At 49.2% G+C, this 24,631-nt stretch overlaps 1 protein-coding gene and 1 pseudogene across 2 annotated transcripts in view; both read left to right on the plus strand.

Moving 5' to 3' along the window:
- Positions 1-20,709, plus strand: part of EIF3D (eukaryotic translation initiation factor 3 subunit D) — a 102,710-nt gene extending 82,001 nt beyond the window's left edge. For both annotated transcript variants that reach the window (XM_078684161.1, XM_078684162.1), the window contains exons 12-16: positions 14,421-14,550; positions 14,935-15,077; positions 15,481-15,673; positions 19,678-19,768; positions 20,590-20,709. In XM_078684161.1, coding sequence (XP_078540287.1) covers positions 14,421-14,550; positions 14,935-15,077; positions 15,481-15,673; positions 19,678-19,768; positions 20,590-20,603 — 571 coding nt within the window. In that variant the 3' untranslated portion in view covers positions 20,604-20,709. The remainder of the gene's footprint in view (positions 1-14,420; positions 14,551-14,934; positions 15,078-15,480; positions 15,674-19,677; positions 19,769-20,589) is intronic.
- Positions 20,710-20,843: 134 nt separating this feature from the next.
- On the plus strand, positions 20,844-22,240 carry LOC144825490 (mRNA decay activator protein ZFP36L1-like; annotated as a pseudogene).
- Positions 22,241-24,631: the final 2,391 nt, after the last annotated feature.

Raw genomic sequence — 24,631 nt, forward strand, 5'->3', positions numbered from 1 at the left:
CCTTTGGGTGTATTTCCGGTGACGTCGGCATGCTTCCTGCGGAAGCTCCCACTCTTGGGCGCCATCTTCAGATTCTTTTTTTCCGCGGTCGGGTCTGGATCGTTCCCGTTTGGGCTCCAGACATTTTTGGAGAAAGAAGAAAGAAAATACAGAAAAGACGAGGAGAAGTCATCTGAAGACTCCAGGGGACTTCACCGACGAAAGACAAGCAAAGATAAGGCGTTTTCCATCCAGATCTTCGACGAACGTCGACGAACACGCGACCAGAGAGGCCCTGGACGCTCGAGGATGGACAACACGCCGTTCAAGTTCTGCCGGAACTGCCACCACAAGTACGCGCAGAAAGACCAGCACCCGGTATGCAACCTTTGCCTACCGGTGGACCACGAAAGCGGAGACTGCAACGCCTGTTCCGCCTTCACCCCGAAGACCCTTCGTGTGAGAGAGAGGCAGAGGGTAGCACACGCCACCCTGCAGGGGAAGGCCCCGACCCCGTCGCTCTACGAGCTGGGGATGTCCTCCGAGGAAGAAGACAACGCTGCCGCCGAAGACGACTGCTACACGGTCGTAGAGACCGATTACACGAAGACTTCTGACAAGGTAGGAGACTCTTCGGCCCCCAAGAACCCGAGAGACTCTGAGTCTCGAAAAATCGAGGGCAAGACCCCGAAAGCGCCGACGCCAAAAAAGGCGGCGTCCGCGACTACTCCCAGGCCCAGCGGATCCTCAGAGAAGGAGTCCCCGGCGCCGAGAGCTGCTGATCAGCAGAAGACGTCGAAAATCGTCCCCGAAAAGGATCGATCGACGAGGGAGAAAGACCCGAAACTGTCGACGACGACCAGAGACCCGATATCCGGTTCGACGTCGAAAACTTCGACTCCGAGAGGCACGGCGACGAGCCATCCGTCGAAGAGACCGGCGGAACCATCCGACGCGGAACACGCGGCCGAGATGGAAAAGAAAAGAAGGCGCCTCGAGGCAGAAATGGAGAACTTCATGCAGCGGAAAAAAGATTTCGACGCAAGGATGAAGGCCTTCACGATCCCTCAGAAGACCAAGCCACCAGTGCTGGAGGCGGTCGAGGAGGAAGAAGAGGAGGTCGCCGAAGTCACCGAGCAAGACCGGGACGTCGAGGTGTTCGACGACCAGGAGGAGTACGAGAATCCCCACGAGAGCTACAGCTATGGGGAGGAAGATGAGGGCAGGACAGACACAGAGTCGGCGCCCTATGACCTTCAGGATGTGGATTACATCGATGTCGAGACCGACAGCCCGGAGGAGGTGGTCGACACCTACCCCTCGAGGCCCTCGCCGCCGGACGACATCGGGGCCTACAACGCGGTGATACAATCTGCCGCAGCAGCTTTCAAGCTCAAGCTCGACGAAGAGAAGCAGAAAGCAGACTTTCTTCTGGAAACATTGCTCCCAACACAAACGAGGAGCCAGTTCCTCCCGATGCTCGAGAGCGTCTTGGCTCAGGGGAAGGAAGCTTTCAGGGAGCCCGCAACATGCAAGGCAGTGACTCCCAGAACTGAGAAGAAGTACAAGCATGCCGCAAAGGACCCGGCCTACATTCAGGGCACGGTCTCCGCAGACTCCATTATCACGGCCACAGCAAGGAGGAGGGCTAACGTACCCACTACCTCGGGCCCGCCACCGGATAAAGAGAGCAAAAGGATGGATCTGGTGGGCAGAAGGATCGAACGGAATGCCGCGACCCACTGGCGCATGGCTAATTCCAACGCCCTGGTGAACAGACACATGTACCAAATCATGGAGGGACTGGGACAGTTGGTGAAGGACTTGCCCCAGGATGCCAAGCAGAAAGCCGAAAAGCTAATTGAAGAGGGGAAGAATGCTGCAAATTCTTGCCTTAAGACGGCTCTGGATGGGGCAGACACGGCCAGCAGGCTCATGATGATGGGCGTCACGGAAAGGAGACACGCCTGGCTCAGGATATCCGGTTTCAAACCGGAGGTGCAACACAGCATCCTGAACACCCCGTTCAACGGCAGTACGCTTTTCGGACAAACAGTTGATGAGCAACTCAGCCAACTTAAGAAGGATAACGAAACAGCAAGATCCATGGGAGCATTGCAGTTCAGAGGGAACAAGAGGGGCACCCCGTCACGGAGGCCTGGCGGGAGAGGTGGAAACCAGCCAGGTACTTCACACCAGGCTTTCCAGCAAACGCACCAGGCAGACTCGCAGGGTCAGCAGGGCCATCAGAAACAGCCCTGGCAGTACCAACAAAGAGGCCAGTCCTTTCGAGGGAGAAATGGACGAGGACAAAATAGAAGAGGGGGCCAGCAGCCCACCTCCAAGTGACTTCGAAAACACCCGTGTGCCCACCCACAAAAAAGATCCCAGGGGGCAGCACGTACAGATGGGTCAAGACAAACTAGACACCCACGACCACAGGACACCAGTGGGAGGGAGATTAAGATTCCACCTCCAGGAGTGGAGAGGAATCACATCAGACAAATGGATCCTCAACATTATCCAATTCGGATACTGCATAGAGTTGGAGGCGAGGCCAACAAGCAGAAAACCAAGAAGAAAGCCGCTAGCAAGCAAGCAGCTGCAGTGCCTTCAGGAAGAAGCAAAAGAACTCCTGCGGAAGCAGGCCATAGAAAGGGTACCCTTCAAAGAAAGAAACACAGGAGTATACTCAACATACTTCCTGGTACCAAAAGTAGACGAGACAATGAGGCCCATTCTCGATTTACGGTTCGTGAACCGATTCATAAGAACGCAAAAATTCAAAATGACCTCCCTGCAAGAGGTGCTCCCACAGTTGCAGACCGGGGACTTCATGGTCACTATAGACCTCAAAGACGCATACCTGCACATCCCAATGAACAGGAAGCACAAGCACATGCTCAGGTTCACCGTCGGAGAAAGCCACTACCAGTTCACGACACTGGCCTTCGGTCTAAAATCGGCACCAAGAGTTTTCACAAAGTGCCTCGCAGCAGTCGCGGCGCACCTAAGAAGGCAGGGGATACATGTATACCCTTACCTGGACGACTGGCTGGTGAAAGCAAACTCATACCAGAAATGCAAGCTGCACGCACATACAGTGACCAGCACGCTCATAAACCTGGGGTTCTCCATCCATTGGAAGAAATCATCAATGGAGCCGGAACAAGTGAAGATCTTCCTGGGAGCACAGATCAACACCTTACAGGGCAAGGTGTTCCCCAGCGAGAAGAGGGCGAGGGCGCTGGTGAAGGAAACTCGCCTCTACCGGAAGGGACAAGCTCGGACAGTGAGGACGGCGAGCAAGATCATGGGGATGATGGCATCATGCATCCACCTGGTACCGAATGTACGACTCCACATGAGACCCATTCAAGAATGGCTACAGGAGCAATGGTCACAAGCTACAGGCAGTTGGGAGGATCTAGTGGTTGTAACGCACGCAGTGCAGAAGGAGATGACATGGTGGACCATGGAGAACATAGCAAGGGGAAAGCCTCTAACGCCCCCAACGCCAACAGTGACCATCACCACAGACGCATCCCTGAAGGGATGGGGCGCTCACATGGAGGAGCTCAAAGTGAGGGGACTGTGGACACCGACGGATGCCACAAAGCACATCAATTACTTAGAATTGAAGACAATCTTCCTTGCACTGAAGGCCTTTCAAACAAGACTGTACAAGCACAAGGTATTGATACAAACAGACAACACCACTGCGATGTTCTACATCAACAAGCAGGGGGGCACACAGTCCGCACCGCTTTCAACGCTGGCGCAGGAGATATGGAGATGGGCCATCCCTCTCAAGATAGACCTGCTAGCCATACACCTACCAGGGAAGGACAACATACAAGCCGATTGGCTCAGCAGGCAGACATCGGCATCCCACGAGTGGGAGCTCAATGCTCAGGAGACAAGATACCTGTTCGACAGGTGGGGGACACCATCGGTGGACCTGTTTGCCACACGCCAGAATGCAAAATGCCAAAACTTCGCATCCAGGCAGCCCGAGGAGGGGACACTGGGGAATGCCCTATGGATAGATTGGTCAAGGACATTTGCCTACGCCTTTCCCCCGATACCACTGATGCACAGAGTACTGAGCAAATGCAGAGCGAGCAACATGACACTGATACTGGTCGCACCGCAGTGGGCGAGGCAGACCTGGTACTCGCAGATCATGGAGATGACACAGTGTGCACCCCACAGATTCAGCAGGAGGAAAGATCTACTGTCCATGCAGAACGGAGAGGTACTGCATCCAGAGCCAGAGAGCATGAGCCTAGTAGCGTGGCTCCTGAGGACATAGAGTTCGCACATTTGAGACTACCAGAAAGCACCCTGAGGGTGCTTCGGGAGGCACGAAGGCCCAGCACTCGAAAGTGCTACGTTGCGAAATGGAAAAGATTCACAATATGGTGCAGACAGGAAAGACTCCACAATAAGATGAAGAGGGACTCCACAGTGCTAAGGTACCTGACGCACTTACTGGAGAAGAACCTTAGCTCATCCTCGTTAAGAGTTCACTTGGCAGCGATAGTAGCCTACACAAGGGGAGAAACGTGCAGGAGCTTCTTCACATCACAGGTGGTGAAGAGATTCCTAGAAGGAGCGAAAAGGATCGCACCACCCAAGCGGGTGCCGCCACCTGCATGGAACTTGAACACAGTCCTAACGGAACTCATGAAAGAGCCCTTTGAACCACTTCACAAGGCCTCCCTAAAGATGCTAACTATGAAAACAGCCTTCCTGGTTGCGATAACGTCCTTACGCAGAGTAAGCGAGCTTCAAGCGCTGACGCTACAAGAACCATACATACAAATACACAACGATAGAGTTGTGATGAGGACTGACCCACACTTCATGCCGAAGGTGGTATCCAATTTTCACATGAACCAGTCGATACAGATACCGAGTTTTTTCCAAAAACCCACAACCAGCGCAGAGAGAGCTCTGCACACCCTGGACGCCAGAAGGGCAGTCATGCACTACATTGAAAGGACAAAGGGGCACAGGAAAACGAAACAGTTTTTTTGTGTCCTTCGCAAACAGCTTCATGGGCAAAGCAGTAACCAAAAGGACCATTGCACGATGGATCGCACAAACAATCCAACTCTGCCACAAATGGGCAGGACAGGAACTGGCTGAGGGGACGCGTGCCCACTCCACCAGGAAGAAGGGCGCTACAATAGCCTTCCTGGCTAACACACCCATAGAGGACATATGCCTGGCGGCAACATGGGCTTCGGTGCACACGTTCACGAAGCACTACTGTGTGGACATACAAATGAACAAGGAAGCTCAAGTGGGACAGAAGGTGCTACGGCACATATTCAACACCCAACGCTCATCTTCCACCCAGCCGCCACAGAGATGAGAAACCGCTACAAAATCTATGCACAGCATAGTGAATCCAGAAAGATTCACGCTGCAAAACGAATAGTTTTCTTACCTGTCGGTGTAGTTTTGCAGCTTGAAGATCTTTCTGGATTCACTAGCGAACCCACCCACCTCCGCCAGAAAGATGAGGCTGGAGAGAGAAGAGGTGGTTAACTAAAGAATAGACTTTGAAAGTACAAAGCGGTAAATACAAACTAAGATGAACATTGCCATTACTTCGGAAACGAAAGAAACACGGAAAAAAAGAACCCGAAGATGGCGCCCAAGAGTGGGAGCTTCTGCAGGAAGCATGCCGACGTCACCGGAAATACACCCAAAGGGGGTGTGACGCCGACGCCCACCTGGGCAAAGAAAAAAAAAACAAAAAACAAAGAAAAGACTACGAATCCGGACCCAACCACAAGACCGCGGAATAATGCACAGCATAGTGAATCCAGAAAGATCTTCAAGCTGCAAAACTACACCGACAGGTAAGAAAACTATTCGTTTCTTACCTGTCGGTGTAGTTTTGCAGCTTGAAGATCTTTCTGGATTCACTAGCGAACCCACCCGCCTCCGCCAGAAAGATGAGGCTGGAAAAGAGGGTTGAAAAACATGGAAAAGAAAGCAAGTTGGAACAATTACAAAATACGTGGAAACACTAACGTTGAAAAAACGATTAACATACATAGCCATGGATTCACTACAAAGACAAACAAGGAAAAGAGACAGAAAAAAGAATCCGAAGATGGCGCCCAAGGGTGGTAGCTTCCGCCGGAAGCACGCCAACGTCACCGAAAGGACACCAAATGGTGGGACGTCGACGCCCACCTGGACTACGACAAAAAAAAAAAAAAGAGAGAAAAAAGACTACGATTCCGGACCCAACCACCAGATTGCGGAATATGCACAGCATAGTGAATCCAGAAAGATCTTCAAGCTGCAAAACTACACCGACAGGTAAGAAACTATTCGTTATCATGCTTCAGTCCAAGAGTTCAAAACCAGCATTTAGTAGATAAAAAGGGGTCAAAAAGCGGGGGTTGTGCATCAGACCTAGTTTCCTACAGTACCTACATTTTCGGAGAAGGTCATCTCCCTACCAGTTTGTGGTACTTCTGTTTGGACTGAGATCAGCACTTCCAGTCTAAACAGAGGTGATGGCATGGGTTGTGGCTGATCTCAGGAGGTCTAGAATTGCTGTAGTCTCATACCTGGATGACTCTCTTCTCTCAGTTGGGTCGTCGCAGAATGTGTCGCACTACTTGCAGAAAACATCATCCCTGCTGTTTGAGTTGGAGTTTTCCATTGACAAGCCCAAATCTCTCTTGGGGGCCCATTACTGTTTCCTGTTCATAAGGGTAATACTGGACTCAATCTCGGTTCATTCTCTCCTCTGAAGGTCCAGGAAATTCAGGTTCGAGGCATGTGGGCTGCTAAATTCATATCTATTGCATAGATCGCCGCCTAGTGTTGGGTCTGGATGATTGCACATTGTTGTCCTGGAAGAGTCTTCGAAGTATCACGAGATAGGTGGCTCCTCCCCTGGACTACAGTGCGCATGGGCATCGACTCCATCCCCAGATTGTTTTTTTCCGCCATTGGGTTCGGATGTGATTTCGACGTCTCCTGTTCGGAATCGATAAAACAACTTTTGAAGGCCACAAGGCTTTCTTTACTTCGTCGGTATTGTTAGCGTTCGGTCTCGTGTGTCCTCCAACTCTTCGAGTCGGATAACTGTGGAGTTGGGTGACTCTTCGGTCATCGAGGCCCTGTCGACGCAGCAAGACCCTGACGACGCTACGATGGAACGGAGCCCGTTCAAGTACTGCCCCGTGTGCGGTTCGAAGTACCCACACATCGACGTGCATCCTGTATGCAACAAGTGCCTGTCGCCGGACCACAACGAGGCCAACTGTATGGCCTGTTCCAGATTCAGGTCGAAGAAGACGCTCAAGATTAGGCGCGTGGCGTGCCTCGAGGCCCAGCAATCTGCACCGGCGCCGGTGGACATCTTTGGCGACCCCGAAGCAGACGAGCAAGAGCTTCACCTGCAGATCTCACCTACATCGGCGGAGGTCGAGGCAGACTACGGAGAATCCGTTGAGGACCTGGACCAACACGTCGAGGAGGTAGGGGACGACGAGGAAGTTTATGGGGCCGCGGAAGATAGCTCGGAGGAAGAGCTATGCCCCGTGCGTACATTTACTAAGGCTCAGGTCACGGGATCGCCACACGGCCTTACCCTCGACCCTACTCCTCAGTCCTCGGCCCCGCCTCCTGGCCCGGCTACAGACATACCAGCGGAGCCTCCATTACACAAATCGAAACTGAAACCATCGGAATCGAAAACAACAAAGATGGCCGACAAACCATCGACACCGAAGACGTCTGGGACTACATCGAAACCGTCGTCTTCGGAGCCCTCGAAGCCGCAGAAGGCTGTCGAACAGGCTAAGGTGCCGAAAGGGGCCAAGGAGGCTGGCTCAAAGAAGGTCGTCGAGCCAGTGTCGAGTAAGGTGGTCGAGTCGAAGTCGAAGAAGACTGTCGAGACACCTTCAACCAAGACTGCCGCACCGACAGGCAAACGGACAGTCGAAGCGAAGTCGGCGAGGGGCACCGAGCCGAAGTCTGGAGCCCCGACGCACACAGATAAATCTGCTGCTCCAAAGTCTGCGACGTCGACGACTAAGGCCGGGACGGTGAAGCAGAGCGCAGCTGTCGAAGATGCGTCCGCGCCTCCGCCACCCAAAGAAAAATCGTCGCGCTCGGATCTTCCCCTGCGGGTGGACAGAGGTCGTCGGTCGGATCGACGAAGCCGTCCGCTTCTTTTACGAAGCAAGTCTCGGACTCCCTGAAACGGTTGAGAGACAAGGCGTCGGAGCCGAAAACACCTTCGGTACCGAGGACAAGTGTTCCACTGAAGAAGACTTCTATGCCGATCCTCTATACTCTACCACCGAAGGTGGCGCCGAAGGCTTTTGCACCTCGTACGATGCCCGAGGACTCGGAGCCATTGAGGCAGACTCAGCTGAGTGGAGGCTTTGGTCGACCACCTTTTGTCTGACGACCAAGAGGAGCATTTTATCGACGCCGACACGGGTAGATTAACGCTCTACAAGAGGAAAATTACATCCCAGCCTGTGGAATCCAATGTAATACCTCTAAAGAAGAAAAAGCCTGCACCAGACACGCCAGAACTTGTTGAACCCGTTCCACAACGGCCTAGGCGGAGTCCTACCCCTTCACCCACTTGCTCAAATGGAGATGAGGATGAACAAGATGAGGGGTATAACTTCCCAGACAATACTGACCCTGATGAGCAGCAGGACTCATGGGTACACTCTGGTGATCAGGGGGACCAACAGGTGGTCGGTGACCCACAGATGTATGGGGTGAAACTTCTCCAACTGAAGACTCTGCGGCGTTTAATGCTTTAATTGAAAGGGCGGCTACAAACCATAAGGTGGAGATGCATGCCGACCCTGTGGAAGTTGACTTTTTGTTTGATACTTTCTCTGCATCAGAAAAAACTGTGAAGACACTTCCAATGCTTAAGGGGGTTCTCAAGCATGCCACAGACATTTTCAAGGAACCCACCAGAGCGAGGGTAGTGAACCCACAAATTGAAAAAAAGTACAGGCCGGCACCTGGGGACCCTACTTATATACGAGGCCAGTTGCCTCTAGACTCTTTGGTGGTCTCAAATGCCCGCAAAAGGGCGAATTCGCAGACAACGGGTGAAGCTCCTCCCCCGGACAAAGAGTCAAAAGTGCTGGAGGCAGGGGGCAAAAGGGTGGCTGCGCAGCCAACATATGGCGCATATCTAACACACAAGCCCTATTAGCCAGGTATGATAGGGCGCACTATGACACCTTAGAGCAGCTCTTACAACACCTTCCAGACAAGTTTAAAGAAGGAGCTGAGTTGCTGATACAAGAGGGCATGCTCATTTCTAACGCTGCAATTAAATGTGCGCTAGACGTGGCAGATACAGCGGCGAGAGCAGTCAACACAAGTGTTATGTTGAGGCGTCAGGCATGGCTCCGCATCTCAGGGTTCAAGCCAGAAATACAGACGACTATCCTCAACCAGCCCGTCAATCCAGACAGACTGTTTGGGCCTGAGGTTGACACCGCTCTCGAGAAGATCAAAAAAGATACTGAGACGGCTAAGTCCATGGGGGCACTTCAATCTCAGCAATTCAGAGGAAACACTTTTCGTCGCTCAAGTGCGCGGGGTGCTACCAGAGGACACTTGGCACAGCAGTCACATTTCGGCAGAGGAGGCGCCCAGGCCTCGTACCCAAAACAGAATAGAGGTGGTTACAGAGGCAACAGCGCCAAGGGCAGAGGCAGAGGCAACAATAGTTCCCGTTCCTCTGCTGCCAACAAACAGTGACTCTCTGTCACTGCCCCCCGACCATCCAACACCTGTCGGGTGGAGACTCCAGCAGTTCCTGCCAGTCTGGACGTCCATCACCACAGACAGGTGGGTAAGGAAACTTATCCAGTTCGGTTATTGTTTGGAGTTGACGTCCACTCCACCCAACATACCCCCAAGACAACGACCTATGTCAGCAGAGCACTTGCACTTATTGCAGCAAGAGGTTCTTGTGATGCTGCAAAAAGGCGCCATAGAGCTCGTGCCGGTGGAGGAAGAAGGCACAGGGGTTTATTCCCTGTACTTCTTAATCCCGAAAAAGGACGGTTCACTCAGACCCATTATGGACCTACGCCCCCTCAACCTGTACATCCTCTCAGAACATTTTCATATGTTAACACTGCAGCAGGTTCTTCCATTGTTAAACCAGGGAGACTTCCTCGCAACCTTGGACCTCAAGGATGCTTACTTTCACATACCACTCCACCCATCCCACAGGAAATACCTCAGGTTCACCATACAGAACAGGCATTACCAGTTCAAGGTCCTACCCTTCGGAGTGACCACTGCCCCCAGAGTGTTCACAAAGTGTCTGGCGGCCGTGGCAGCGCACCTCAGGAGACAGAACATACATGTCTACCCTTACCTAGACGACTGGCTCGTTCAAGCAAAGTCGGAACAGCAGTGCGCCGCAGACATGTCCCGCACAATTCACCTCCTTCACAGTCTGGGGTTCTCACTGAACTATCCAAAGTCGCACCTTCAGCCAGCCCATGTGCGGCAGTATCTGGGCGCGACAATAAATACTCTGACTGCTACGGCTCAGCCGAACCAGGTGAGGATCGACAACATCCAGTCGCTCATCCGAGGGTTCAGACCGCAACACTCACTCCCAGCGAGAGTGTTTATGCAGTTGATAGGCACGATGGCCTCCTGCATCTTCATAGTCCCGCACGCAAGGTTGCATATGCGTCCGCTCCAAGAATGCTTGGCGCATCAGTGGACACAGGCTCAAGGACAATTGAAAGACCTAATGTTGGTGACCGGTCGGGCATACAGCTCTCTGCATTGGTGGAATCCACACAACCTTTGCAAGGGCCGACCGTGCCAGGAGCCTGTGCTGCAGATCATCATGACGACGGACGCTTCTCTCCAGGGATGGGGAGCTCATGTGCTCCACTACACGGTGCAGGGACTATGGACGACACAGCAAAAGAAGATGCACATCAACTATCTAGAGTTGATGGCAATCTACATGGCACTCAAGTCCTTCAAGGTACATCTGTGCAACAAAGTCGTGTTGATCCGGACGGACAACATGACTGCCATGTACTATATCCAGAAGCAGGGAGGTACGCACTCTCCACAGCTGTCTCGTCTGGCTCAGAGCATGTGGAAGTGGGCCATTCAGAGGAACATTTTCCTCATGGCGGAACACCTCCCGGGCAAGGACAATCAAATGGCGGATCTGCTCAGCAGGTACAGCCATCAAATGCACGAGTGGGAGATACATCCATCAGTACTCCGCCCGTACTTCCAGTGGGGTCATCCAGAGATAGACCTGTTTGCCACAAGGGAAAACGCAAAATGCCAAAGCTTTGCCGCCAGGTTCCCTCACCCACAATCGCAGGGCAATGCGATATGGATGAACTGGTCAGGCAGATTTGCGTACGCTTTTCCCCCAGCACCTCTAATACCGCTGGCGGCAAGAAAGCTAAAGCAACACTCGATGACACTCATCCTGGTTGCTCCAACGTGGGCACGCCAACCATGGTACACCACGTTTCTAGAACTCTCCGTGGTACCGCATCAAAGGCTGCACCTCACACCCAGACTTTTGACGCAGAACCATGGCGACATTCAGCATCCAGATCCGCACCAGCTCAATCTGGCGATCTGGCTCCTGAGGTCTTAGAGTTTGGCTACCTTAATCTGCCTCCAGAATGCATGGACATCATCAGGGAGGCACGGAAGCCCACTACAAGAGCTTGCTATGCAGCAAAATGGAAGCGGTTTGTCATTTATTGTACAGCACATAACATAAACCCGCTAGATGCATCCATTCCTAACATCATCTGCTATTTGTTGCATCTTTACAAATGCAATCTAGCGTACGCTTCCATTAGGATACACTTATCCGCCATAGCGGCTTATCTTCAAAACAGGCAGCATCTCTCTGTTTTCAGGGTGCCTGCCATTAAAGCTTTTCTAGAAGGGCTGAAGCGGGTCATTCCTCCCAGGACCCCACCCGCTCCAGTATGGAATCTCAACGTGGTCCTCACTAGGTTGATGGGCCCACCTTTTGAGCCTCTACATTCGTGTGAGGTTCAGTTCTTGACATGGGAAGTGGCTTTCCTCATTGCTATCACGTCTCTAAGACGTGTTAGTGAGCTACAAGCGCTCACAATACAAGAGCCATTTATTCAAGTCCATTCAAACAGGGTAATGCTCCGCACTAACCCCAAGTTCCTTCCAAAGGTGGTGTCACAGTTTCATGTCAATCAGACGATTGAACTGCCCGCATTCTTTCCAAACCCAGAAACAGTAGCGGAAAGAATGCTCCACACGCTGGACGTTAAAAGGGCATTAATGTACTACATTGACCGAACACAACACTTTAGAAAGACACAGCAACTTTTCGTTGCCTTCTCAGCACCGCACACAGGCAACCCTATTTCCAAAGCTGGAATAGCCAGGTGGATCGTTAAATGTATTCAGATTTGTTATCAGAAGGCTAAACGCACTTTAACGGTCCCCCCCAGGGCGCACTCCACACGCAAGTTGGGGGCCTCCATGGCATTCCTAGGTAACATTCCTTTGGAAGACATTTGTAGAGCAGCCACGTGGGCTACACCACATACATTTACCAAACATTACTGTGTAGATGTGCACTCCAAACAGCAGGCAGCTGTAGGACAGGCTGTTCTCAAAACTCTTTTTCAGACTTCTGCAGCTGGCACGGGCGGCCGCCGCTAATGAGGGGACTGCTATGTATTCTATGCAATAGATATGAATTTAGCAGCCCACATGCCTCGAACTGAATATGCTACTTACCAGTATGCATCTGTTCTTGGCATGTAGGGCTGCTGACATTCATATCGCCCACCCTCCTCCCCGGCGCCTGTAGCAGCTGCAGATTACTTCTTGCATTTCATCACTAGCATGGACATCATTTCTACTATCGCACTCCATCTTTGCCACAATGGCTAAAAACAATCTGGGGATGGAGTCGAGGCCCATGCGCACTGTAGTCCAGGGGAGGAGCCACCTATCTCGTGATACTTCGAAGACTCTTCCAGGACAACAATGTGCAATCATCCGGACCCAACACTAGGCGGCGATCTATGCAATAGATATGAATGTTAGCAGCCCTACATGCCAAGAACAGATGCATACTGGTAAGTAGCATATTCATTTTGATTACGATGTTTCAGGAGTGGTCTCTGATTCCATTCCTGATGGTTCTACACCTGCTTGGTCTACTGGCTTCCTGGTTATGTGTACATGCTGGCCCACGGGGGCTTTCCAGCGGTTCTTCTGTGGGCCGTGGTGCCAGCTCAGGGTAAGCCTGTTACATAGTTTTGGCTTCCCAAGCCACAGTGGCGGACCTAACTTGGAGGTGCACCTGTGTCGTGGAATGTAAGGACAACCTCCACCAGACATGGCCATGGGGTTGACTGCTTTATCCGCTCTTGGATGGGGTGCTTATCTGGATCAGCTGTAGATTGGAAGCTTTAGTCTCCGGAATGGCAAGTATTGCACATCAACCTGCTTTAATTGATTGCGATTTGGTTAGTGCTCAAGGCCTTTTCTTCCTGCTCAGTCTGTCCAGATGTTGACAGACAATATGAAAGCAATGTGGTTATGTCAACAAGCAGACCGGATTGGGGTCATGCCTTTTCTGTTGAGATGCTCTGGGCCTGTGTTCTCCAACATTTGGGTTGTCGCAAATGGGCTGGGTGTCTGAACACCAGGGCGTACAGCCTGATTTGACGACATCTTGATTATCACGAGTAACGTCTGCACCTCGAGGTGATTGAACACTTTTGTCCTGTGGTGTATTACTCAGCTGATCTTCTTTGCTGCTGGAAATAAGTCCATACTCTTTAGAAATTCTAGTCATTGGCTTACCAATGTAGATAAAATAAAAGCTTTTACCTTTCAGCTGACCATGCTAAGATTGCTTCCTTCCACTAAAGGTTTTCTGCCTGGTCCCCTCTCAGCCAGAATGAAACGCTGCATTAATTCAGAGGAATTTCCTTCCTTCTACGTACTGTCTAGAGTGGGTATTGTTTATGAGCTCACCCATCTTACTCCTTTGAAAGATGGTCCCATAATACGGTGTTTCAGACATTTACCAAACTGTGCCTGAACTAGAGAAGGACAGCAGTGAAGCACAATGTTCTTCTCACTGCCTAATGAGGTCAGGAGTCATTCGTGGGCTGTGGATATCTTCTTTCTGGCAACAGGGCATATTGAAACTGTTTAAGGTTGTACTCTGGAGCACAGTTGCTGGTAAAAGCCTTTATTTTGCCCTAACTCTGGTGGCCACTGTTTATGCTACCAATCCACGTAATGCCTGGATGCTTTGTGTCGCTATAACCCATCTTACAGTACTTGTGCAGTTATTTTTATAGGTATTATTATAATAGTCTGACACCTCTGTCTTTCAGGTACCGACGATGGAAGCTTGGTGATGACATTGACCTGATTGTTCGCTGTGAACACGACGGTGTGATGACTGGAGCCAATGGTGAAGTGTCCTTTATCAACATCAAGACGCTGAACGAGTGGGACTCCAGGGTTGGTGTCTATTTAGAGGCCGCTCTGATGTTTGTATCAGACCGCCTTCTGCCTGTCTCTGTACTCCGTCCCATTGTGCCCTCTTCTTGTCTTAAGAACTATGGCAGACATTTGCACTGCCCGTTTTAGTGAGGATATGTTCTAACTTTTGCTCACTAAAAACAAACCTTCCTGATCTGTACTTCCTCACCCCTCCCTCATTACACTCTGGTGTCATGCTCCCCAAGTTGTGCCCTTTCCCTAAACTCGCTCCTTTCTAAATTTGACCTTCTGGCTTAAGGGCCTAACGTTGTCTTAACTGTGGTCTAACACCTCACCAGCACTTGTGTGTTCATATTGTGCCCCAAAGTTTCTAACAAGATGCCTTTTGTGTGACTTTTTCAGCACTGCAATGGGGTTGATTGGCGTCAGAAACTGGACTCCCAGAGGGGAGCCGTGATCGCCACTGAGCTGAAAAACAACAGCTACAAACTAGCTCGCTGGACTTGCTGTGCCCTCCTGGCAGGATCAGAGTACTTGAAATTGGGGTAAGGTCCTTGGGAAGGCAGGTACATAATACTAGATATGGTAATGTCCTGGAGATGGCATGAATGGAGTATCTGAAACTGGATTAAAGCTGTGGGCTACCAGGGCATGGGTCAGATAGGGCATATCTAACGTTTTCCTCTGTGGGTTAGGGTGATCCATAGGAGGGAGACGGAGTGGGTGGTTTAGGGGCATCTGTAACCCTCTGCAGGCACTGCTACTACCTTTTCTTACTGGCTGTGCTGGTCAAAGCATCAGCTTGTTCTTTAGATGTGTAGGTCTGTAAGATATGATCGTGATAGCAGTCACTCATGCATGGTCCTGGAAGTCACTGGGGCTTTCCCTCCTCTCATGGTCCTTTGATAACGCACTCTCCCTTTTTCCCATGCCTCTTCTTTATTTTAGCTATGTTTCCCGCTATCACACTAAGGATTCCTCACGACATGTCGTCCTGGGCACACAGCAGTTTAAACCAAACGAGTTTGCCAGCCAGATTAACTTGTGCATGGAGAACACCTGGGGCATCCTGCGCTGTGTGATTGACGTTTGCATGAAGCTGGACGAGGGGAAATACCTTATCCTGAAGGACCCCAACAAGGTAACTAATGGCACAAATGTGTAGGCGCTCTATCGCTTGATAGTAGCGATGCCTCATCCAGTGAGAACCTCAATACGTTTAAGCAGACTCTTGATTCGACAGTTTGAAGTCTTGGTGAAACTGCCTCAGTCTTCACCTTTAGGCCATTGCCCTCCTCGCAGTCACCAGGTACAGGGTAGATGGTGCTTGAATGATTGTAAGGGAGCTGTGATTGTGACAGCCCCTTTCAGGTAAAGTCACAAATTTTCTTTGGTACATACTCACAAGACAGCAGGATCTCGGCTCCCTGTGTTCGTCGGATTTTAAATCCTTTGCAACAATTTTGGGGGGAGGGTTGGTTGGGGTGGGGGGGAAGAGTGGAGACTAGGCGTAGTTCTTGAAAGGTCATAACTCAGTTTGTAACTTTCAGAAGAAATCGTAGATGAAGGCAGCAAGAAACTCTTACACACATTTTGTTTTGGAATGTTGAGCTTTCCAAATCTGCATTCGGAGATTGGTAATTTGATGACAGTATCTTTGTCTACACCACCAGCTATTAGCTTGTTCGTACCTCATTTTCAATGCATGGTTCTATTTGGGTACAATCACTATACATGTAGCACTTGTCCACACGGTTTTAAATGCTCTAATTCGTAAGAATTGGTGAAAGTTAAACTTGGCCAGCGAAGTCAAGAAATTTGGCCCATCATGAAGTTTCCTTGTTTATCAGGATGTGAAGTTTAAGCACACCAAGCCCACTGCAGGTTCCTTTGGTACGTTAATGTAGATCAAGCTTTTCCAATGAGTAGCTCGGGAACTAATAGCTCTCCAACTACCTGTAAGGATCTCTCCTGTGAGCGTCCCAGCCTATTACATTGGAAGCTTTTGTTTGGTTGAATTATGTATCCCAAAATTGAAGAGCATATATGAGATTAAAGTGTGTGTATTTTCAAAACTCAAAATCTGATGTTTTGAGAAAAAACAGATCTCCAAAGTATATTTAAAGCTGATTGTTGAATAAAAAACTTTGCAATATCCCCGGGATGGAGGCTCTTTAGCAGCTTAAGCAGAGGCTACCACTGTGCCTGATAAGCTGGTGCACTGGGTCCATGTAAACATTAATTCGGTTTTATGGCTTTGTCTGCAGACAAAATGCTGATAAATTAAACTGCTAGGAATTACTACAAGAGGGGGTTGTGAGCGATCATCTGGCATGCACAAGGAAGAAAACTCATATAAAAAAAATGATTGTAAAAAACACAGAGGGGAATACTTTGGAAAACAATTAGCCTGACAGAAAAATATGAATGATCAAGTCCGGATGAGACAGAAAAGATGGGAAACGGGGGTGGGGGGAGGGATGCAAGAAGGACACATCATAGGAAAGCATAAGAAATTTGAAAGGTAGGGTGAAGTGTAAAAATGACTGGATGGAAGAGTGATGGGATTGACTGGTGAAAGTGTTAATGGGTGGAAGTATGGAAAAATGCTCAATGAAAGAGCGAATGAATGGTTTAAGTCAGATACACGAGCAGACTGATGGATGGGGCAATGCCTGGGCATATGTAAATGTATGTATGGATGGATTAATAGATGGAAGGTAGCATTTGCTCGCTTTGCATTCTCGGGCTGATTACAGATATGTTTCAAGAGGGGATGGTTTCATTTTCTGGCTACTCCCGTGAATATTACTGCTATTATTACCTTGGTGCAAGGGGAACTCCAGCTGTTACTGTTGTGTATTACCCATATAGAGACATTCCACATTACAAAAGCCTTTGTACATTACTTAATGCACTGACATGACCCCTGTTGTCGATTGACATGTGACTGTTTTCTGCAGCTCTGTCAGCCCCGAGACCTGCTATCCATGATTTACTGATTCATCAAGTTTTAGTAGCCTTACAAAGGCTGTCCTATGTTGTTGGAATCAGCCCAATCTAGCAGTCTATGCAGCACTTGTCGTTCAAAGATCTTTAGCAGATTGTCGATCAGGCTGATGGGCCTGTAATTTTAGGGGATGCACACATCACCTTTCTTATAAATAGAGATGATTTCAGCACCTCTCCATTTTTCTGGTATCCCACCTCCTGCCGCTATTGCATTTGACAATATGTTTATAGAAGTAGTCCATACTAGTGGCTCTGCTTGATACAAGTCCCCAGGAATTTTATCAGGTGCCTTGGCTGGTTTTTAAAAGATCGAATGCTCTAGTTGTGCCATTAAGATCTTTTGTAGCTGCAGTTCTGAAAAAGTGAGACACCCATTTATCAGGTTGAATATGCTAAGTATAGGTTTTCACTTTTTCCGAATTGGCCTGAGCTACAGCATGCCAAAAAGACCGAGAATCATTTATGTTGGCAGAGCAGGCTATAATTAAATTTGGAATTAACAGAAGTCCTCCTGTTAGTATGTCAGATTAATTTTGCCAAACTTAAAAACATGTTCCTTCCCCCTGCTTTATAAATTAGATCACCACTTTAACGCTAAATGATGTCCACCACAATACGCCACGGTCAGTTTGCTACTGACGTGTTGCTTGTTCTATGGCTGTGAACATCTACCCTGTCCCCTTGGTGTGGGCCATGGTTTACACCTGGCTTAGTTTTTGCTTTTTATGATCCTCCCAAACATAAGAGCCGCCAACTTGAGATTTTAGGCCAGTATCCCAACTACCAACCATGGAAGGATTGACAGTCCTTGCACAAATTCTTACTAACGTCTGTCAAGTTCATGGATTTGGAGGCTGCCACAAGGGCTTCTGCAACAAATCATTTTTTTTCGTGTGAGCTCTGAAACCAGGACAGTTGTGAAGTTTGGTTGGTCAGTCTTTTGGAACCTTTTGATCTAATTCATATTAAAACATCACTCGTCCCATTTTCCTCCTAGCACCGCTCTTTCTGGTTCTTACTTTGACGACATAATGAATTTGCTGCAGGGCAGAAGATAAGATTGAAGCAACTTGGCTGTAATTACTAATGTATGGTAATGATCCCGTCATAACTGAAACCTTCCTCCTCACCCTCTTGTAGCAGAAAGTGTCTGTTGTGTCTATGGCATTCTGACATTGCATTGAAAGGAAAAAAACATGTGGGTTTGGCCTTTGATTGCTCTTGAGGCATTTACTTGAAGTGGTGTGAGCTTTTTAAAAAATATTTGTATATATTTTTTATCATACTTCATAATAATCAGTACACAAAGCGTAATCCCATTTCTCATTGATTTACGCTGTATCACGGACAGTTAACTATGAAAACATGTCAAATATCTTTTTATAGTAACCTAGATATCTTGCATGATGGAGTGCTATTCCCCCGAGTATCAGATCCTGTGTCATCACCCCACCAACTGGGCCTCGCATGCAGGGACCATCCAACCTCCCTATAGTCCATTCCCCAGGCTTTTTGACGAGTATTAAGAACTGGGACTCAGTTATTGTCTGAAGACTCAGAATTACCAGGTAAGAGTAACATCTTGGCACCCTGGTAGACCGGTCCATTGTTCTCTTCCTACCAGACTGATTTGGACTACAGATTAAATCTTTATTTTCCCTCCAGCTTTGGCCACCTCACTGCTTTTGAATTCATTTTGTAAAAGACCTCACATCGTCTGAGTCTTGAATGAAAGGAGTGACGTTGGAAAGTTTGGATTTTGAACTCTGGTTTTGTTTAATGACTGCGCTATAATGTTCAAGTGATGCTCTAGAAGTGTGTTGTGGATTAGGTCTTCAGGGGTTATCGTCCAAGAGGTTGCGTGGTGCTCCTGGCAGTGATATTTGAGTGGTAACACTGGAGTGCTCTGTTCATGTGTGTTCATTGTGATGGCCAGTAAGAGGCAGATCAGTTTTGCTGGTTCCACCCATGTTTCTGGTGTTTGTTTCTTTAGATTCAAAATCTACAGTAGGTGGCAACTAGGTCTCTTAGAATAAAATGTAGAAATTCCTTCAAATGTCATATGTGGAAATAAAAGAAAAAAATGCCTGTGCAAGAAATTATATTACTCAGGATAACTTTGCTTCTTTTCAGCAAGTAATCCGAATCTACAGCTTGCCAGAGGGCACCTTCAGCTCAGATGAGGATGATGATGACGATGAAGAGGAGGAGGAAGAAGCAGAAGGTATGTACATGGTGAAGGACCTTATATGGGGGGGGGGAGTGTATCGGTGGACAACTCCTAGCTGCAGTTTGTTCCCTCTATCCCTTCCCACCTTAAAAATACACAGCTAAGCACACCTAGGCCAGAGTTTGAAACACTGGTGGTCCTGTATGCAACCTTCAATAGAGCACAAGTGAGCATCCCTGTCCCCAATAATGGGGATATTTTTAACACAAACCACCGATTCCCAGACATTGCAGTGGCCGTGCTTGCCCTTTTCCTGTTGCCTGCCCACTCACTTACACTTCACCCTCTTGCTGTCCAATCTTCTCACTCTTGCTCTCTCACAGGACACTCATCTTGGCCAGATTTGAACCTACTGATCAGCTAACCTCCAAATGATATTATGGCAGTTTATATCCATTCTTTTGTGATCCATTGTCCATGTTTTGAGGCAGCACAGAAATGTGGTGCTGTAGCTTTTAGGCAGTGTTCAAGGCCCTTGATCTGTATCTTGAATTATGGTTGTCATTGCACTGTTACAATGATGTTGCTTTTCAATTATCTCACAGTTGCATGCTGGTAATTGTAGTTCATTTTAATTGGAAAGTCCATTTGTGTGGAGAATTTGTGATTACTTGAAAGCATTTGGTATCCCAGGGTTAATTTGAATCCCTGTAACTGGAATACCTCACTGTCAGTACACGGCTAAGTTTACAAACCCAAGCAGCCTGTCATTACCCCCTTCCCAGAACTTTCAGGCTCCCCAAAGTTTTACCCAACTCCCTGTAGCTGTTCTCTGCGCATTTTGTCTTAAGGAATATTGTCTATTTTTCTTTCAGAAGAGGAGAGCTGAGCGTCCAATGCCACGGACACTGAGAAGTAGCCACTTTATTTTCACTGCTGACAACTCCAAAACCATGACTCTTAATAGCACAAAAATAAAGATTATTTGAGCTGACTGTTTTATCTGTATTTCTTCCTTGTCTGGTTGAAACGTGCTGTTTAAGCTTTAGGTATGGGTAATAGTTGTATATGGTCTATTCTAAGCATTTAGGAAAAGCCTCAGTCCTGAACTGCAAAACGCAATCTCTAGCTGTAGGACAACTCCCATCTTATCTTAAAAATGTTTACCCCCATTGTTAGGGACATTGAGAAAGTGAAGTTAGGCCCTACTTATGTATCCAGTGTGAACAGTCTCAATATCACAGCACCTAAACAAAAGTAAAGCAGGTTTCACTGCATAGCTGCTTCAGGAGGTCAGGACGGTCCACTCTGATCAGGCAGCCCGGGATCATGCCCTCCGACATGCTGGTCCCGTTCCTGGAGCTGGACATGGACCTGTGCAAGGACTTCCTGAAGTTGAGCATGCTGGAGGACCCGGTCTCATTGTCCAGGAGCATCCGGGGAACGGCCAGCACTTTACAGCGTGCACTTTCCGCCTGCCCATCAGCCCTATCTGGCATGGAACGCACTGTGGGCAGTAGCAACAGCATTGACCGACTGAGTGACTCCTCTCTCTGGCCACTGCACAACCACTGGAGCCGCGAGGCAGAGCTACCCCGCAGCGGCCTGCTGCACAGCATACCGTTCCGCGTGGACCGCTCGATCAGCATGATCGAGAGCCCCTGCATGCCCCCACCCGGCCTGAGCCTGCCTGCCACCACACCTGGGCTCTCATCCCGTTACAAGACTGAGCAGTGCCGCACCTACCGGGAGAACGCCACCTGCAAGTATGGTGCCAAGTGCCAGTTTGCCCGTGGTCCAGAAGAGCTTCGTGGGCTCAGCCGCCACCCCAGGTACAAGACCGAGCTCTGCCGCACTTTCCACACCATAGATTTCTGCCCATCTGGTGCCCGCTGCCACTTTCTCCATAATGCGGAGGAGCAGCGCTTCAGTAGCAGTGCTCGACCACCTCTCTTGCGCCAGAGTGTGAGCTACGCCGGCAGCCCTTCGGCCTCGGCCTTCTCAGAGCTGCTAGACCTCAAAGTACCCCTTCATTTCTCCCGCGCTAATTCCACATCACCACCACCGTCCACATCCCAGAGTCCCCAGCAGCATTCCCCAGTCTTCTCAGATCCACGTGGTTTCTCCTCCAGTAGTGAAGACCCCTTGGGCTCCCGCCTTGGTGGCCCACCTGGCTTCTACGCCTCCACTGCCTTTTCAGGGAAGGAGCCAGGTAGCCAGCTGCGCGCACCTGGTGGTTGTAGCAGTGCGGTCACCTCTTCATCCTTCTTCTCAACCTCCCGAAGCTCAGATGTGATGGCTCCTGGGCCGGAATGCCTTCTCTTTCCCCAGCCTCCCACTGCAGCTCTGCCGGACCCCATCCCGGGATTCTGACCAGGAGCAGGATGGGTACAGCAGCTCTGGGGGCAGCAGCAGTTGTAGTGGCTCTGAGTCTCCAGGGTGTGAGGGGGCTGGCCGCCGGCTCCCCATCTTCAGTCGAATCTCCTTCCCAGAGGACTAAGGTGACCAGGACTTGAGTTTGGGTCGGGAAGGGTTAAGTTAGTGTATCTCCAGCTAAACCAGTTGCTTGTATCTGCCTAAACCTGGACAGTTTCACTCTCGTGCCTACTGCTCTTCCGGATAGTGGAAAAGAGCGGGTGCTTGACTGTCATAATGGGGTAGAGCAACATGTGCTTTTGGTCAGTACTGATGAACTGGGGTTCTGCACACTTGCTTTGAAATGTCCAGTGGAAAGACGTTTGGACGTTTAAAGAGCCTGATTATAATTGGCCTGGACACTCCTATAGAATTAGGGAGGGGGGGGGGTTGACCTGTACTTGCCATACTGTGCTTGATGAACAATGTCTGTTTTTCAGTGCCTCTAATCTATTTTTCCACCTTGATCCACCATGGTCCTAATGCATAGAAATGATCAGACTGTTAAGCATGAGCTTGCTTAATAAGTAAAGGAGTGTCCTGTATGCTGCAACGTAAAGCACTGTAAAGGTCTCTAAAGCATGTGACTCTGCCCCAGCTCAGCTATACTGTGAGTAGCCACTCTGAAGGGAAATCTTCAAATGTATGCATAAGCTATTTAGTCTGCATCGACGGTGAGCCGCCTTGTATACTTCTTTTTCAACAGCATAGTTAATCAGAAGGCTTTAGTTGTCTGCTTACTCTGTAGATCTTACCAGTTGTCTTATTGTGGTTTAGTTCCGTGATTTGCTTAGTGTTTCTTTAGTCTTGGACTCAGCTGGCAACCCTGTACCCTACTCTCTGTAGTGACAAAAGTGCACATTGGTTCATTAAAACGGTTATGCTCCATCCTCTGGCAGCATAATAGGTTCTACAACCACAGGCTTTTAGGGAGCACAGTTAATATCCAGATCTGAATCCTGGACAGATTAATGGTTCTGTATTATAAAGGATGAGCTATAGCAGAAGACTTTGGGAACCCCACTCCACAGAGTTGCAGGGCTTTGTGTCACAAAGCAGTGCAAACAGGAGCGTCTCTACTTCCTGGTGTGGAAGTGTTGTGGTGTAGGAAGTTGACAGAGGCTGCAGAATTATCGAACGGTTGCAGTCATCGCAGCCAGCTCCCGGCTCCCCACCCCCCATCCGAAACCAGGGGCAAAGAAAACAGGGTCTCTGCTTGCCCCAAACCCGGTGGCGGGAACACCTTTACCTCTGGATTACGCCCATGGCCACCCAGCAGTAAGAGAAGAGGCAAGCAAAGAGTGAAGTGACTACTAGAGCAGTGTCAAGAGCCGCGGGCTTACCAACAGGTGCAGAAGTGGCCCGTATTAGGCTGGTGTGGCTTGCCTCCGGAAGAGGGGGCCTACTCGCCGCACCTTCGCGCCCCCTCCAACCAGACAGGCTTACAAACCCCCAAGGCCACTAACCAAACAGGGATTTAACTGGGGCTCAACATATACCAAAAAGACGAGCGCTGCAGCAGTAGTCAGCCCCTGGCAGGATACCAGGGCAAATACGAAAGAGACTCAGCCAGGTTTGGGTGTGGCTTGGGGAGCCCTCTGGTGAGCCGTGCTCCAGCCTGAAAATCCCCCTGCAGCAGGTAAATACCAAAAGGACCAAGCACAAGGACCAACTGTCCGACTAGTAGCGGACAGAAACTTCGTAGGAGAGATTCCAAGAGATCCACAAACTAATGAGATTGGGAAGAGTAAGACGGACACCTAGGCAGAAAAAATCGAATCCGAAGCAGGCACACAGAAAAATGAATAAGGTTACAAATACAATCAAGGCAAGTGATACCCAAAGGAGCAAACTCATATCACCAATATTAACTATGATCCAGAGGCCGTAATTTATTCAACACCAGGAAATGTATCCGCACTCTTGCCATCATGCCTGGTCCCACAGAAAGAACATCTTGAAGCAAAACAGTTATCAGATGTAACACACGTCTCATAAAAAGATCAAGAGGGTAAAGTAACCAGCCACAGGGAAGAGATGACAAAGGGATCAGACACCCTATTAACAAAGAAAGGGGACACCAAAGCAGTCGGTGAGACCCCAAAAAATATCAAACATCCAAAAAGGCGCAAATACACACTGCAGGACCTCACTAGCCATAGTAGACAGAATTACAGCTGAAGCGATAAATAGATACACCCATAGAACATATTGGAAGTGGAAAATGGCATTCACAGAGATGGATGTATGATTTTACAACGATGTCTTAACAACGAATTCCTTAACCACGAATGCGAAACAACGAGCAATCCCAAACCGCTACTTATTTAACAACGAATTCCTTAACCACGAAAAATCTATCAATTGCTCATTTCCATTTTTCGTCAATGTGTTCTTTGAAATACACATCATTTGACATTTAAAAAAACGTATTACATAAATTTTGTATTGTATAATCCTTTCTTGAACGTATTTTCTAATTAAAACTTTTGGCCACAAGAT

The sequence above is a fragment of the Lissotriton helveticus genome, chromosome 1_1 (genome assembly GCF_964261635.1).
Source record: "Lissotriton helveticus chromosome 1_1, aLisHel1.1, whole genome shotgun sequence".
Lineage (NCBI taxonomy): Eukaryota > Metazoa > Chordata > Amphibia > Caudata > Salamandridae > Lissotriton > Lissotriton helveticus.